Source organism: Narcine bancroftii, chromosome 1, assembly GCF_036971445.1.
Source record: "Narcine bancroftii isolate sNarBan1 chromosome 1, sNarBan1.hap1, whole genome shotgun sequence".
NCBI lineage: Eukaryota > Metazoa > Chordata > Chondrichthyes > Torpediniformes > Narcinidae > Narcine > Narcine bancroftii.
In genome coordinates, this window is record NC_091469.1 from 100,999,290 (window position 1) to 101,017,197 (window position 17,908).

The following is a 17,908-nucleotide window of genomic DNA, read 5'->3' on the forward strand; positions in this document are numbered from 1 at the left end:
CCACTCTCTGCCAACCTGAAAAACTCCCATTTATCCCGACTCTCTGCCTCCTGTCAGACAACCAATTTTCAATCCAGGCCAATATACTTCCCCGGACTCCACTTTCCTGTAACTTACTGAGAAGTCTCTTGTGTGGCACTTTATCAAACGCTTTCTGGAAATCCAAATATACAACATCAACCTGTTCCCCTTTATCCACTGCACCCATTATATCCTCAAAGAATCCTAACAAGTTTGTCAAACAAGATCTTCCCTTTCTAAAACCATGCTGCGTCTGACTGATTGAACCCTTACGTTCCAAAAGTTTCACTATTTCATCTTTAATGACGGCTTCAAGCATTTTTCCAACTACAGACGTCAAGCTAATTGGCCAATAATTTCCAGTCTTCTGCCTACATCCCTTCTTAAAAAGTGGCGTGACATTTGCTGTCTTCCAGTCTGTCGGGACCTGCCCAGAATCCAAGGAATTTTGGTATATGACCACCAGTGCATCAACTATATCTTCTGCCATTTCCTTCAGAACCCTTGGATGCATATCATCAGGACCAGGTGATTTGTCTGGCTTTAGTCCCATTAATTTCTCCATCACTACTTCCTTTGTAACAAGTATTTTATCAAGGCCCTCCCCAACATTCGCATCCTTAACTCCGCACTTGGGCATGCTGGACGTGTCTTCCACCATGAAGACTGACACAAAATATTTGTTTAATGCCTCGGCCATTTCCTCATTTTTTGCTACCAGTTTTCCTTTCTCAATTTGAGGACAAGTTGATGCAGTCTGTCATGGTTGTGGGTAATGGAGGCTAAAGTCATGTTGTTGCACATCTCTGCAGCAGAAGATGGAAGCGTCCAAGATGGCATCCCCCCAGGGCCTGCACGCAGTGTTGTCTGATCCGTAAGATGGCGGCCTCCATGGCCCGTATGTGGCGCAGCTGGGTCCTGAAGATGGCGTCCATGAATGCGGCCCCCATAGATCGCACAAGGCATTGCTGGCCCCAGGTGATGGCCATGTTGCAGAAGACAGGCCCTACAATCCGCACTTGGTGCTGCTAGGAAGGGGTTTGGACTTGCACACTTTGGCATAATGGGCCTTCTTCCTGCATTTGGAGCAGATTGAATCCTTCGCTGGGCAGCATTTCCTCTGATGCTTTCCCAGGCTGCAGAAGAACAAATTTGGGGGTTTCCAGAACACCGCAGCTGTATACGGGTTGTTACCAGGGCCAGTCGAATGAATCGGGAGGCTTTCGTGGAGCTGTAGTCTGGTCATTAGTTGAGCGGGGAGAGGGGGGTGGTGGGGGGCGTGTCCCAGGATGGCTGCTACCAAGGGGACACAAGTAGGCCTCCATGTTCTGGAGAGCCACCTCCAGCATAACTGCCAGCTCAACTGCTCTCCACAAAATGAGTCCCCCCTTGCTCCAAAAATCTCTGTCGAATGTAATTCAACCTGATCCCCACAACATAGGCATCCCAGATCATGTCCTCTGTGTACTCTGTGGCGGATATGGCTGGCTTTGCAATCACAGGCTCTGCCGAGTGCTCACAGGGCCCGAAGATATTCAATGTTTGACTCACTGGGTTGTTGCTTTGAGTCACTAGAAGATGTCTAGCATAGACAACATTGATTTTATGCAGGTATTCCCCTTTGAGGATATCCATGGCCTCCTGGTATGTTGTGGCGTCTCTGATCATCCAGGACAGCAGGGTGTAGTATTTTCAGTCTCTGATCGCACAATGGTAGAGGAGACCTGCAGGAATGCTTCAAAACTGTGCACCCAGATTTCGAAGCTGGTAGATACCTCAAGCAAATGAGGGTTGATTTTCAGCTTTTCTTGTATGAGGATCTGCTCCATTGTAGATAAATTAAAGTGAATTCAATTAATGCACCATCAATCACTCAGGAGACTATTGTGGAAAAACTAATAGGCTTTAATTCATTTGAGAACATAGCATATCCCTACTCTTCGGTTGTCCTGCACTGAGTTACAGGAGACTGTGGAATAGTAATAAATAGTACCTGTGGGAAGGGTCCACAGGTACAACTGGCCAATAAGAATGCTTAACTAGATAATTATACATTACAGTGGTTTACCACACCTACTACATACATCCAGTGTGTCCTTAATTATGTAGACAAAGCCCGCCTCCTTATCAAGTCCACATTCCTTCCACTGACAAGAGTGACTCTGGCAGCCTTCTGTTGCATAAATAAAAATATCACTAAGGTCATAACATATGTGGTGGATAAATCTATCCCATTTCAGGTAGAGAGCAATATGTCCGATTTCACCCTGGCCACCACCCTTAATCAGGCAGGTCAGCCCATGCCCTTCCTCTCTCGTACGATCCAAGGTCCCAAAGTCTGACACTCCTCCATCAAGAAGGAGGTTCAGGCAATAGTTGAGGCAGTGTGGCACTGGAGTATTACCTGGCCGGAAGATATTTTACCCTGCTCACAGAACAATAGGCCATGGCATTCATGTTAACAACAAACAGCAGGGGAAGATAAAAAAATGATAAAAATTTTGAGGTGGAGGATGGAACTCTCCACCTATAACTACAATATTCTGTATCATTCAGGAAAGCTTAATGAGCCCCCAGATGCCCTGCCCCAATGGAAATACATCAGTGCACAGACCACCCGAAACCCCCTCACAAAATCTTTCCACTTCATCAAATCTCTTAATCTGCTGTACTACGTCAGGGATGTCAGAGACATGACTAGGGACAGCTGGCTCTGCGTGGAGTGCAAACACACTTCTTCCAACCAGATAGAGCACACCTGGTAAAAGCTACATGGTCTTTCGAATGCCTGAGCATGGACTTCAAGGGCCCCCTTTCATCCACTAACCGCAATGTGTATTTCCTCACGGTCATCAATGAGTATTCATGTTTCCCCTTTGCTATCCCCTGCCCAGAAATGACTACCACCACCACGGTCATCAGGGTACTGCACAACTTGTTCACCCTGAACAGGCATACATCCACAGTGACCAGGGGTCCTCATGCATGAGCAACGAACTGTGCTAATACTTGCTGGTCAGATGTATCACCACCAGCAGGACCCATAGTTATAATCCCCAAGGGAATGTCCAGGTGGAAAGAGAGAAAACACCTGGCCCTAAGTCCAGGGGGCTGCCAGTCTCTCACCTTCCCGAGGTGCTCCACATTATGTACTGCCATGAATGCTACCCCTCACAAACATATTTTCTCCTTCCGCAGGAAGTCTGAGTTGGGGACCACCCTGCCATCCTGGTTGACGCCCCCAGGGCTGATCCTGCTATGGAAACACATAAGGGGTCACAAAACCGATCCACTGGTTGAAAAGGTTCAGCTCCTCCATGCGAACTCCCAATATGCATACATGGTCTAACCAGATGGGCATGAGGAAACTGTCTCTATCTGGGACCATGCACGCACAAGGGGGGCTCCTGAGGGGTATACCCAGTAAATAGTTTCCCCCACTCCACAGACAAGATACTACATGCCATTGCTCCCTAATCCCACCCCGCCCTAGTCACTCCAATTGAGTTGCCACACCCCCAGGAATCAACACTGCACTGGAGTTCCAGGACTCAACAATGGCCCCAGCTTTAACACAGCCACCGACGCTCCACCAGTCACAATGTAAGGCCAGACTGCCAGACAGACTTAACCTGAAAGACTTTGTGTCCCACATCACCCTGCTGGACAAAATAAAAAAAGAGGTAAATGTGGTGAACTGTTGTACACTCATTTATCTGCTCTGCCCCATTCTGTGACTGTACCCCTGGCTTTTCCCTCTTGACCCTGTATAAAGGCTCCAACTCCATATCCCTTCCATAGAAAGCCTATTGTTCTGTAACTTCGGTCTTTTGAGTTATTGATAGCAAAATACTGGGAGTATCTACTTCTGTCTCCAATACATATTCTGAAGCTCCAGTTAGTGTAATATACCCAGTAGGACACCAAACAAGCATCAATGGGCAAAATGAGTGGAGGAATGTAGTGATGAATGAGGAGTCTTACCCAAAGTCACAATGCAGCTTCCTGATTCATCAGTGAATCTCTTGAGATATTTCAGCAGACTTATCAAATGGCTCAAGAGCCTCATATAAAACAACTGTTGTGAATTTAGCTACTGTAGTGGGCTGCTATTCAGGAAGCAGCCCAACGCACAAAATGGTAGTCAAACACAGCAATCACACACAGGCTAATGGTCTTATTTCTCAGCTGACTGCCTGTGCGGTGGGAACATCAACCAATCAGCAACCAGAATGCCGCTGACGTCAATTCCTCTAACAATGGCAAGGAAAATTGGCCCCAGCAGCAGGAAACTGGGCCTAAATAAACAAGGGCAGAGAGTACAATAAACCAATATTATCTATAACCGCATCAAGTAACCACCTTCTAATTCTAAGCGCACATGTATGTAATGTGTGTGTAAATTTAAGAAAAGTTCTTTGGTTCACAGTTCAATCTCACTTCTCATTCTTCCAAGTTCACTGGTTGCAGGCAATTCTTATACTGTACACAGAATTTAACATGTATACAGTTTATCAGGCTTTGGTGCTCAAAAGGTAAATGTTTACCTTTTGGGAAGGTTCTTTGTAGATTTGCAGAGAGAGATATGTTGTTCCAAGATTTCCACAACTGAGGTACCACTATTGGTCACCTCAATGTCTTGCTGATGATAACCTCTTTCTTTCAGGCTATCACAGAGCTCCTTTCTGTTCCACTTATTCCAAGAGAAACATCAGACACATAGCACTTCCAGCCATCCGCCACTCTGGAGCTTCTGTTTCAGTTCCAACAAGCTTACTCCTGGCTGACACTGTTTCAGCTCTCTCTTTCTCCATCTCTGAGATTAAAAACTGCCAGCCACATGTCCTTCTCTCTTTCATTTGCAAAACCCCCTCCTTCTCCAGCAAACAATATAAGTTAGTCTTCTGCTCCCAACTGTTGTTTTAGGTAAACAATAACCTCTCAATGACCTTTCTGTGAAGAGGTATGAGGAGTCAGCCTGTCTCTTGCTGTGGCTTTTAAAAACACGTCATTCATTTATAACATCATTTCAATTAGCACCTACTTGTGAAATGTGCATAGCATTCTCCATAGTTTCTGTAAAGTCACTGAATATGAATTTTTCAGTATTTCAAATAAGATCTGTTTTAAACTGTGTGTATATATGCACACAGACCACCTAAGACAACTGTGCACTCACCTTAGCGACTTCAGCCTGACAATCAACCCGGCCAAATGTCAGTCCAGGCTAGAGACATTCGACTTCCTGGGCCAGGGAATCAACAGTCATGGGGTTACATCTCTTCCAGAAAAATTAGAGGCTGTCAGACATTTCATCAAATCCCACATGGTGAACGGCCTCCAGGAATTTGCTGGTATGATCAATTTTTACCACTGTTTCATACTGGCAGCAGCCAGCATCATGAGCCCCTATTCACACTCATAGCAGGAAAGTGGAAAGAGGTAACCTGGACAAGGAAGCATCAGAGGCATTCCAAAAGGCAAAAGACACACTTGCCAATGCTATGCTTCTGGTGCATCTAGGACAGATGCCCTGTCCATCCTCACAGTGGACGTCTCCAATACGGCGGTCGGCAGCATGCTTGAACAGTTGATCAAAGAACATTGGCAGCTCCTGGTATTTTTTTACCAGACATCTCCTGTCACCCTAACTCAAATATAGCACCTTCAATCACAAACTCTTGGCACTATACCTGGCAGTTTGACATTTTAGATAAAGTTTAGAGGGGAGGAAATTCAAGGTTTTCACATAACACAAACCACTTACCTTTGCCTTCAACAAAGTATCAGACCCGTGGTCAGCCAGGCAACAAAGATACCCATCCTAAATATCCGAGTTTACCACGGACATCAAATACATCACCAGTAAAACCAACATAGTGGCTGATGCACTATCACGACTGGCAATTCAAGCCATCCAGATCCTGTCCCAAGGGATAAACTACGTGGTCCTGGTCATAGGACAACAGACAGACCCAGAAATTCATGTGTACAAGTCACCATTGGCCCAGACAACCAAACACTCCAATGTGATGTTTCCACTGGTAAGCCCTGCCCTATCATACTGGCATCCTGGAGAGGGCAGGTATTTAAAGCAGTGCACAACTTGGCGCACTCAGCTATCAGAACCACTGTCAAGATGGTGACAGAAGGTTTATCTGACAAGGCCTCCGTAATGGGCCAAGACCTGCACACTGTCAGGCATTAAAGGTTCAAGCGCACACTAAAACATGTCGCCAAACCTTTGAACCAACATGGCAGAGGTACAGTCATGCCCACATTGACATTGTAGGACCACTGCTGGTCTCCTGGGGGGAAAGGTACCTTTTGATGATTGTCAACTGCTCCACAAGGTAGCAACAACTAACAAGTCCAGCACCAGAACCTTGATCAATACTTGGGTAGCAACCTTTGGGGTGCTGGAGCATATAACTTCTATAGGGGTGTGCACAATTCACCTCAGGGCTCTGGCCAACCTTCTGAGAACCCAATTCCACCACACAAAGGCATATCACCCACAGGTTGGTGAAGTAGTTCCACAGATACCTGACGGCAGCTCTGATAGCTCAGCCCAAAGGATAGCATTGGATAGATAAAATACCAAGGGTCCTCCTGGGTATCCCCACAGCACCGAAGGAGGATTTCAACACCTCAGCAGTGGAAATGGTGTGCAGCGCATCATTGGTCATACCAGGAGAGTTCTTTGCCACTGCAAGCCCCAGAAGAACCACCAGCAGCAAAATTGGATAAGCTAAGGGAGCAACTAGATACATTAGCCCCAGTACATCCCTTGCACGGCCAACCAAAGACATTCATCCCCAAAGACCAAAAGACATGTAAATACATCTTTGTGCAAAAGGGAGCACACCACTCGCCTCTGCAATGACCATATGAAGGGCTCTACCAAAGGACCAGGGACAATGGGTCCACATGCAAGCTGGATATCGGCAGTAAGGAAGAGACTTTCACTATCAACCGCCTCAAGCTAGCGCACATAGACACCAGCCAGTTGGTCACTACATAGACCCCACGGTGCAGACAATACTTAGATCGCCAGTTCTGGGGAGATGGGGGGGGGGGGGGGTCGAGTAGCAGCCCACTATGCAGCCTGACATATAAAATTGCAGTCGAACCTGGTGATTGCATAAGGCCCACAGACCAATGGCCTTTCTCCTTGGCTGATTGCCCGCAAAGCACAAACAACAACCAATCAGTGACCAGAATGCTGCTGATGTCACTTCCACTCACAATGACAGGAAAACCGGGCCCAGCGGTGGGAAACTGGGCCTATATAAGAAAGGGCAGAGAGTGCAATAAACCAATCTTGTCTGTAACTGCAACAAGTGTGTATCCTTTCACTCTCTGCTGTAGCAACTTGCTACACTACAATATAGTAAAAACATAGTTCTCTGCAAGTACCCGACAATGGAAAAATGTGATTCAATTTCAACTGGCATTGCTATAGGGGGGGCGTGGCAAGATGGCGTAAGGAACAGACGTGCCTTCCAGTCCTCTCCTGACTCTGACTTATTGTTTTGTCTTTAAGTGCCCGTTAAGACTTTTAAAAAAGTTTATAAATAGTATGAGGTGTTGAATTAACACCTAATGGTACATTTGCTTAAAAAAAAGTAAAAGGAAACATTAACAGATTGTTAAAAAATTACATTTTCTGAAATTATCTGAGCCTACCTGTTTACAAAAAGCCAGGACTCAGCGTGGAATTGATCCAGGAGAAGAAGTGCAGGATTCGGCACTGGAGCTCCACTCTGTACCGGTAGGGCTCTCTGAAGATGGCACTCGGCAGCCTTTAGAATAAAGGGCTGGCCGGGTGTGTGTAGTTCACACAACGTCCACTGTGAGTGCTGTTACTGAGACTTTGACAGCTGAATCAGCTGGGGCGCTACCAGCTGGAGAGTTAAAGAGCTGTCATTCGACTGCTATAGCGGTGGCGCTGCGAAGTGCACCACCAGTTACAACGGCTCTTCCAGATATTGATGTAACGAAGTTTTTTTAATGAGATTTGGCTTAAAGGTAACCCTGACCATCAGCCTTCTGACATTTCTGGAGGGTCTGTGGCAGGGGTTTTTACACAGAGCCAAACTGCAAGAAAAACTACTAAATTAAAGGAAGGGATAGAAGGTCCTTTGATTCCACAAGAACAGCAGGATCCCACTATGTCTGAATCCACTTATGCTGATATACTTTTCAAGAGTCTTGAACATAAGATATATTCTTCAATGATGCACTTAGGTGATTCTATGAACAATCTTACTTCTAAGATTAATGCATTGGTGGATGTTAATACTCAACAGATGACTGATTATGGAGCTTTTAAATTCGAAACTATTGAAAGACTTGAGATGTGTGATCAAGGATTATCTGATGTACAAGATCAATTGCAAGATGTGAATAAAACAATTGAAACGTTTAAGATTCAGAATAAAAATCTAGCAAAAAAGGTTGATTATTTGGAGAATCAATCCAGACGGAATAATGTGAAAATTGTTGGTTTGCCAGAAGGTATAGAAGGGCCAAATCCAAGAAAATTTTTCACTGAATGGATTCCACACGTGTTGGGACAAGATAAGTTTCCTGAAGGTTTAATATTGGAACGGGCTCATAGAGCTTTGAGAAGGAGACCTTTTTCAGGATAGAATCCAAGACCTGTTCTGGTTCACTGTTTAAATTACTGTGATAGAGAGACTATTTTACGTATGGCTATCAGAAATGCACAGCAAAATAGATCTCCTTTGATGGTTCAGAGTAATCGTGTTTTCTTCTATCCGGATTTGAGTCAGGAAATTATGTTTCAATGGCGTGAATTTAATTCTGTGAAAGAATTGCTGTGGAAAAAAGGATATAAGGCAACATTTAGGTACCCTGCGGTACTGAAGATTTTTCAGGATGGTTATCAACCAAAGTTCTTTGACAATCCTAAAGAAGCTATGGATTTTGCTCAGTCTTTGTCAATTACGCAATTCCAGGAACGACGTAGACCTCCACGGTCTCCAAAGAGGGCAGAGCTGCAAGATGGGAATCAGATTTCTAGAAGAAATGGAAGAAACGGTGGTCGCAATGGCAAAGTTGATTAAAAAATAAAAAATAATTTTTTTTTGTTGAGAAGATTTCAAATAGTGATGGGAGTTTGGAGAGGGAACTGGGTGGGCACTAATTCCCAGAAGTCATCAGCTGCGTGTGAGTTATCTCACACCCAATATTTTGGGGGAGTTACCGCATTAGGCGGTTTAAACAGGAGGAGGTAATTGTGACCTCCGACCTGTTTTTTTTTTCTTTCTAATTTTTGGGTTAGTGAGTGAAGCCTTTTTTTTTAATTACCTTTTTTTAAATAATTATTTTTTTTATATATAATTTTTTTTTATTTTTATTTTTCTTGTGTCTCTGGTTGTAATTTCAAAGGGGAATTAAGGTTTTTTTCTTCTTTTCTTTTTTTCCCTTTTTTTGGGGGTTTCTTTTTTTTCTTCTTCCTTTTTTTCTCTCTTTTTTTCCTTTTTTGTTTGTTTTTTGTTGTGTTTTATTGAGTGTAAGAAATGTCTAAATTGAAGTTTGCTTCTCAATGTTCAGGGTTTAAATAATCCTATTAAGCGTAAGAAAGTACTTGCTCATTTAAAAAAATTAACAGTTGATGTTGCTTTTTTACAGGAAACTCGTTTAACAGATAAGGAACATTTGAAACTCAAACATGAATGGGTTGGGCAAGTTTTTTTATTTTTCGTTTAATTCTAAGGCAAAAGGTGTGGCAATTTTGGTACATAAGAATCTATCATTCCAGTTACAGAATGAAGAGAAAAATGGTAGAAGATTATTAAAATTAAATTGTACAATCTTTAATGAGGCATGGACTTTGCTTGATGTTTATGCTCCTAATGTTGAAGTTACAGTTTTTGTTGTGGATATGTCTTTATTACTTGGACAATCAAACTCTAATGTGATGATTGGGGGAGATTTGAATGTGGTATTGCAGCCTTTATTGGATAAGTACCCAAGAGTAATTAAGAAGTCTAAGATGGCAATTCAAGTGACTAATATGATGGCAGATTTGAATTTAATTGATATTTGGCCAAGAGTTAATCCTATAGAGAAAGATTTTTCTTTTTATTCCTCGCGACATAATTCTTTTTCTAGAATTGATTATTTTTTAACATCAGCACATTTGCAGGATAGGGTTACATCTGTGGAGTATAAGGCTAGATTGGTTTTGGATCATTCATTACTATTATTAGAATATTTGAGTTCACAAGATGTTCAGAAAGCTTCAAGATGGAGATTTAATAATATGCTATTGCAAAAACCAGAATTTATTAGTTTTTTAAAAAAGCAAATTGAAATTTTTATTTGTATTAACTGTAATTCTGTTTCTAGTCATTTTGTTTTATGGGATGCAATGAAAGCTTTTTTGTGAGGCCAAATTATCAGTTATGCCTCTAAAGTAAAGAAGGAGAGAATTAAAGAGATTGAAGACAGAGAAAAAGATAACTGCTACTGAAAAAGAATTTCAAAAACATGCTACCAAAACGCAAAAGAATCAGTTAACTAATTTAAAATTTAAATATAATGAATTACAAACATATCGGTTTGAATGTTTAATAAATCGAACTAAGCATAAGTTTTATGAATGGGGTGAGAAAGCTCATAAAGTTTTGTCATGGCAATTAAAAAAGGAACAATTATCTAGGATTGTACCAGCGATTAGAAAGAAATCAGGTATTACTTTTAATCAAAAGGAGATTAATGAGGAATTTTGTAATTTCTATAAACAATTGTATACTTCAGAATGTAAAGATGTAACTTGAAAAATATTAACTTGCCACAATTGAATCAAGAAGATAGACAAGAGTTAGATAAACCTTTTACAGACGATGAAATAGAAATGGCAATAAGAGATATGCCGAATAGAAAGGCACCTGGTGAAGATGTGTTTTCTATAGAGTTTTATAAAGTTTTTTATGCTGATGTATCTTCTATTTATAAGGATGTATTACAACAAACTTATAATATTTTTCAATTACCCGAGTCTTGTTCTAATGCAATAATTACGGTTATACCAAAAAAAGATAAAGACCCTTTACAGGTTTCTTCTTATAGACCAATATCGTTGTTAAATGTAGATTATAAAATTGTAGCTAAAATTATGGCTAATAGATTAGCTCAATATCTGCCTAAAATTATACATGGTGATCAAACGGGATTTATAAAAAATAGGTATGCGTCAGATAATATTTTACGGTTAATAACCTTGATAAATAAATCTAAATTTCAGTTGAATTATCCAATAGTGGTTTCATTGGATGCAGAAAAGGCTTTTGATAGAGTGGTATGGAAGTTTCTGTTCAAAGTACTTGAGAAATTTAGTTTTGGTTCTTCATTTATTGGATTGATAAAGGCTTTATATAATAGCCCGAAGGCTAGAATTGCTGTTAATGGCCAAATTTCAGAATCTTTTAGTTTGACAAGATCTACTAGACAACGATGTCCGTTGTCACCTGCTTTATTTGCTAGAGTTATTGAACCTTTAGCACAATTAATACGTCAAAATGAAAATGTTAAAGGTATGAGAGTTCTGAATGAGGAATACAAGATTAATTTATTTGCTGATGATGCTTTATTATATTTGGTGGATCCGGATACTTCTTTACCTGCATTTCAAGAATGTTTAGAAATTTATGGCCAATTATCTGGTTATAAAGTAAATTGGGCTAAAAGTGAAATTTTGACAATTTGTAAAGATGATTATTCAGTGTATAAAAATATTACAAATTTGAAGTGGACTACACAAATTAAATATTTAGGAATTAATGTTAATACAAAATTTCAAGAATTATACTCAATTAATTATCTTCCTTTAATAAAAAGGATTAAATTAGATTTGATTAGGTGGAGGGATCTACCTTTGGGTTTATTAGGGAGGATTAATACCATAAAAATGAATATTTTTCCTAGAATACAATATCTGTTTCAATCAATTCCTTATTTAAAAAAAGTGTTTTTAAGGACTTATATAAAGTGATTAGAGAATTCTTATGGAAGGGAAAATTTCTGAGAGTAGCAATGAGAAAATTGATGTGGGATTTTCAATTTGGAGGTTTAAGATTACTGAATTTTCAGCATTATTATGAAGCAGCTCAATTTAAATTTCTTAGTGCATTAATGAATATGGACGACCCACCTAGTTGGGTAAAGATAGAAATGGCGGTTATTTTAGAAAAATTTCCTCATGAATTTTTGTTTCGATGGAATAAAAATTTACTACGAACTCACGATGTGCCAATATTGAAACATTTATTGAATTTATGGACAAGTAAACTTAAAAAATTGGGACTTAAAATATATATTCTGGAAGATTGCCATTATATAATAATCAACTTGTTCCTTTTACGGTCTCCAATGCCACTTTGAAACAATGGGAAAAGAAGGGAATAAAAAAATTATCTGATTGTTTATCTGAGGGTTGTTTTTGTTCCTTTGACGAATTACAAAGGAAATATGGTATTAGTGGAAATTCTATATTTGTATATTATCAATTAAGATCTTTTGTAAAACAGTTATGTGGTCGACATATGATTTTATTACCTGAATCTAGTTTTAAAGAATATGTACTTACAATACCAAAAAAGGGATATATATCTGATTTGTATTGTATTTTACAAGAAATTGATAGTAAAAAAGACTGGGATAAAGATAAGTTGAAATGGGAAAAAGATTTAGGACATAAAATAGCTGAAGAAGCTTGGATGGAAATTTGTCAGAATAGTATTCGGAAATTAATTAATGCTAGACTAGCGATGATTAATTATAATTTTATTCATCAGCTATATTTAACGCCAGAGAAATTTAAAAAATTTGGTCTTAGTAAGTTGGATTCTTGTTTTCGATGTGATCAGACGGCCAATACTTTTTTGCATACTGTTTGGCTTTGTGATCGATTGCAACAGTTTTGGAAAGGTATTCAATCTATTTTTAACAGTTTATATAATATCCATCTTTTATTAGATCCTGATATATTTTTATTAGGAAACATGCAATCATTAATTGATTTAGGTTTAGAGGATTATCAGATTTCCTTTATCTATTTAGCTTTAGTCGTGGCTAAGAAATGTATAGCACTTACTTGGAAAGATAAAAATATATTAACTTTAGATAAGTGGTATTTGGAAATGAAATTTTGTTTGACTATGGAAAGGAGATCTTTTTCAATTCAGGATAGGAGGTCTTTTTATAAGTTAAAGTGGACTCCGTTTGCTAATTATATGCATTTAAGTTTGATTTAAATATATGTTTAAGCGTGATATTTTAGTATTGATAAAAAAATTTTTTTGTTGTTAGAATTTTTTTTAGGTTAAGTTTTATCTCTTTTTTTGTAAGTGGGTATTTTTTTTCCATATATAATATTGTTAATTTTATTAACTCTTCACTCTTTATTTGGGGGGAGGAGGGCTGGACTAATTTTAAGTTAGATTACTAATATTGTGTTACAATTAACGGGGGGGGGGGTTATTTTGTGTAGTTTTCTGATGTAATATTGTAATCATACCATTTTAATTTTTAAAAAAAATTTCTTTAAATGTAATTCTTTATTGTATTCATGTTATAAAATTTTAAATAAAGTCTTCAAAAAAAAATGGCATTGCTATAAATGAGAACTGCAAAAGAGTTGATTCAGTGCTGATCACAACCACCAAATTCCTGACATGCTTTGGTGCCTTATCACAATTAGCAAATTAGTTTCAGCAGGGGTAGCCAAACTACAGCCCTGGCTAAATACAGCTGTTGCACATTTGTAAGTGGCCCAGGATGAATTTTAAATGTTTAATGGAATATGGCTCATTAGAACATAGTCTCTAACAATAAATTGCACTATATGTACTTTGCACTTCTTATATTCAATACTAGACAATAGATGTAGCTGCCTTTTTGAACAATTACTAGACCAATTATGAAAACGTTTATCTCCATTAAAAAAAAATGAACTCAGTCAATTAAACATGGCAGAACCAAAAAGATTTAAAAAAACAGCAAGGGAGTGGTGGATAATTCAGACACGATGAGAAATTGAATAGTTTTTCATAGGTCAAGGGGAAGTGCATTTATGTGATTTGCAAGGGAATTGTTAACCTTAATAGTCTATCTTCGGATTTATATATTTCATCATAATCATTAAGGTGGACGCTTGGGCCACGAACTGTGTTCACTGAGAGTTGTGGAGAAATGTTGGAGACTGCCTTTGCACTGCTTTTTGAATGAGAGTTTTAAAGTTTCATTGTATTCATCTAAATTTAAAAAAATCAGTATTTTTATTAACATTGAAATTTCTCATCCAAAAATACGGAGTACATATGAATATATGTCAAAAGGATACATTACACTTAAATCTTATAATTTTATCCAAGATACTTCATATTTTAATCATACAGATTATATCGTATTGATATTTTGTTATTTTATTATAAAAAAGGAAAATTTAAATCCACTATCAAGAAAGAATGTTTTGCAAAAAAAATCAGAATTCTTTTCATAGTGATAAATGAACTCATTAGATAACAGTTCTACCTTAATAACAGATTAAAGATTATAAAAGTAATTCAAAAAGGGTCTCCACAGTTTGTAAGTTTGAATTCAAAATGGAAATTGAACATCTAATCTTCTCTAAATGTAAGCATGATATCACATCACCAATGAGCATGATTAGGTGGGGTAATGTCTAGCCTAGCTAGAAGAGAAATAAAAGCTCATACATGCAGCTCAGGTGCCGTTAAAGTTATGTCACTCTCTCCAACAATACAAAGTAAAGCAGTTAAGGGATTAGGTTTAAAATTAGTTTAAAATGTACAAAGGAATATTTCTAATATTTCTCAAGACACTGACATGTCCAAAACATAGGAATTAATGAAGCATCTCCATTGTTGCATTTATCACAATGGGGGGATACATCTGCATAAAAACGAGATAGTTTGGCTTTGGACATATGAGCCCTATTGATTACTTTAAACTGTAGGAGAGAGTGGCGGGCGCATAAAAAAAGAGGTATTAACCAATTTAAAAATTACAGTCCAAGTTTCTTAAGAAATGAAAAGCTGTAGGTCTTAAATTAAATTTAAGAGTAGCAGGTACAGAAATGCAGACTGTAATATGTGAATACATCAATAAACTTCTGCAATGTCAACAGTTAAACTGTTCAGTAGTGTGGTATAGTTATTTTGATAGAAAATATATTTTTGATGGCACATGGGTTTTCTGGTCTAAAAACATATTTTTTCTTGCAGTTTAACTGGTTTAAAACTGTTGTCTTAATATTGTTTGGCCCATGACTCCTTATATTTTTCTCTATGTGGCCCACAACCAAAAAAGATTGGCCACTCCTACACCCCCCTCACGAACCCTGAGTTAGAGTATTCTGGCAAAAGGTCCGACTGAATTTTTTTTCTCTTTCCACAGATGATGCCTTTTCTGCTATCTTTTTACCCCACGTTTCTCATTTTGTTTGAGAATTGTAGCATTTGATTTTTTTAATAAAATTTTCAGTCTTCATAATAATGCATCCCAATTTAAAATCCTTGCCAGAGATACAATCCTGAGATTTTTTTTCAAGTATGACAGGCAAAACATTTACTTATCAGTGGCTGTAAATTATACAAGAACAAAGATATGTATACAAAAGAGAAAAATGTATATAAATAGAGAAATATAAACAAACTGACTGTGCAATACAGAAAAAAAAATTCAGTAATAAATAATGTTAAAGTAAGAGGCCTTAAATGAATCTCTGATTGAGTTTGTTGTTTAGGAGTCTGATGGTGAAGGGGTACTGATCCTGAACCTGGTGGTTTGTCTTGTAGCACTTATAATTCTTTCCTGATGGCAACAGTGAGAACAGACATGTCCTGGATGGTGCAATCCTCAATGATTGCTACTGCTTTCCAACGGCAGCATACCATATAGATTTCTTGATGGTTGGGAGAATTTTCCCTGTGATATACTGGGCTGTGTCCACCACCTTTCGCAGGGCTTTCTGCTCAGAGGTATTGCTGCCCACATACTAAGCTGTGATGCAGCCAATAAAGACTTTTTCTACTACACTGATGTAGAAATTTGCCAAGGCTTTCACCTGTCATACAGACTCCACAAACTCCAGAGGAAGTAAAGACGCTGATGTGCTTTCTTCATGATGACAATAGTATGTTGGGTACAAGAAATATCCTCCAAGATAGTGACTCCCAGGAATTTAAATTTGCTCACCCTCTCAATCTCTGATCCCCCAAAGATCACTGGATCATGCACCTTTGGCTTTCCATTCCTACAATCATCTCCTTGATTTTGATGAAATTGAGAGAGGGGTTGTTGTTAGTCCATCATTCAGCCAAATTTTCATTTTCCTTCCTGCATGCTGACTCATTGCCCCCTTTCATACAGCCCACCACTGTAGTATTGTCAGTAAATTTGTAAATGGTGTTTGTAACGTACTGAGCCGCACTGTCATAGGTATAAAGCAAGTAGAGCAGGAGGCTAAGTATGCTCTGGTGCTGATAGAGATTGTGGAGGAGGTGTTCTTGACAATCCAGACTGATTGAGGACTGTAGGTGAGGAAATTTCAGGATCCAATTATACAGTAGGGTGTTGAGGTCCAGTCCTTGGAGTTTGCTGATCAGTTTTGAAGAGATGATGGTGTTGAATGCCAAACTGTAGTTAATAAAGAGCATCCTGGTGTAAGCATCCAAGCTGTCCAAGTGTTCCAGGATTTTGTGTAGAGCCTGTGAGATGGCACCTGTTGCAGTGATACATAAATTGAAATGGATCCATGTCACCACTCAGACAAAAGCTGATATGCTTCAACACCAGCCTCTCAAAACACTTCATTAACTGTGCCTGCGAGTGCCACTGGTCAGAAGTAATTTGGGCAAAAGTAGTCATACTCTTCTTGGGCATCAGTACAATCGAGGCCTGTTTGAAACAAGTAGGTACATGCCCTGTTGGAGGAGATATCCATAAATACATTGGCCAGTTGGTCAGCATATGTTTGCAGTACTTGGATGCTTTCCTTGTATTCACTCTATATTCCACATCTACAGTAACTTTGAAAGATAGCTGACATTCTAAAAAGCAGACATAGACAATAATTAACTGTTTAATGCACAAATAAAGGTACAATTCTTCCTACCTGGTGGCAAAGCAACGAGAATAGAAAATGAGACAAAATAAAAAGTGAATGCGTCCATGGTAATAGTGACTACTGTACTTTAAAGCCATAAGTGACACAAAATTCTGTATTATATCATATCAATTACTAATGCCTTTAGGGTTTGTGACATCACACATTATGTATTGACTTAAGTTGTTTCAGTTTTAGCTGTACTTTGCGGTTCATCTGACATAACAATATAACATTATGACATCGATACTTTTCAGCTCAAATGTGAAGCACTTAAAGACAACCAAACAGAACAAAAAATAAAATTCCTTCATCAACTTTGGAAAAAGGTTCACCAAATCTGACTAAAGTTAATCTGTTTGATGGTGAATAATTTGATGATGGTAATATAATGGATTCCCAAGAGAATACTGTCCTGTGAAATTTATGCAGCGTTATCTGGATCTGAAATAATTGGGATCTAGCAACTACAGCCATCCTTCTCATGTTATTTTGCTTAATGGAGAGTTTTTTTCCCCTGATTCCCAATGACTTCCCCTTTGATTGAACCATAAAACATTATAGCACAGAAACAGACCCCCTTCAGTCCTTTTAGTCTGTGCTGAACCATTTTCTTTAGCCTAGTTCCACTGATCTGTATCCAGTCCATAGCCCTCCGTACCTCTCCCATCCGCACCTGTCCAAATTCCTCTTAAATGTTAAAATTGAGCCCACATTCATCACGTC

The 17,908-nt window shown here is 38.9% G+C and overlaps 1 protein-coding gene across 21 annotated transcripts in view; it reads right to left on the bottom strand.

Annotated features, from left to right (window-relative positions):
• The window catches only part of LOC138761686 (uncharacterized), a 155,809-nt gene that overhangs the window by 102,153 nt on the left and 35,748 nt on the right, over positions 1–17,908 (bottom strand). Inside the window, exon 1 of one of the 21 annotated variants that reach the window (XR_011356458.1) lies at positions 17,192–17,330. The exons of 18 other annotated variants lie outside the window; for them this stretch is intronic. Coding sequence is in view for 1 of the 3 variants with exons in the window: in XM_069934277.1 (XP_069790378.1) it covers positions 17,192–17,249 (58 nt within the window). In the remaining 2 variants the exon portion in view is untranslated. Of the gene's footprint in view, positions 1–17,191; positions 17,332–17,908 lie in introns of those variants that run through there. 2 more of the 21 variants (XR_011356460.1, XM_069934277.1) reach the window with 2 other exon arrangements.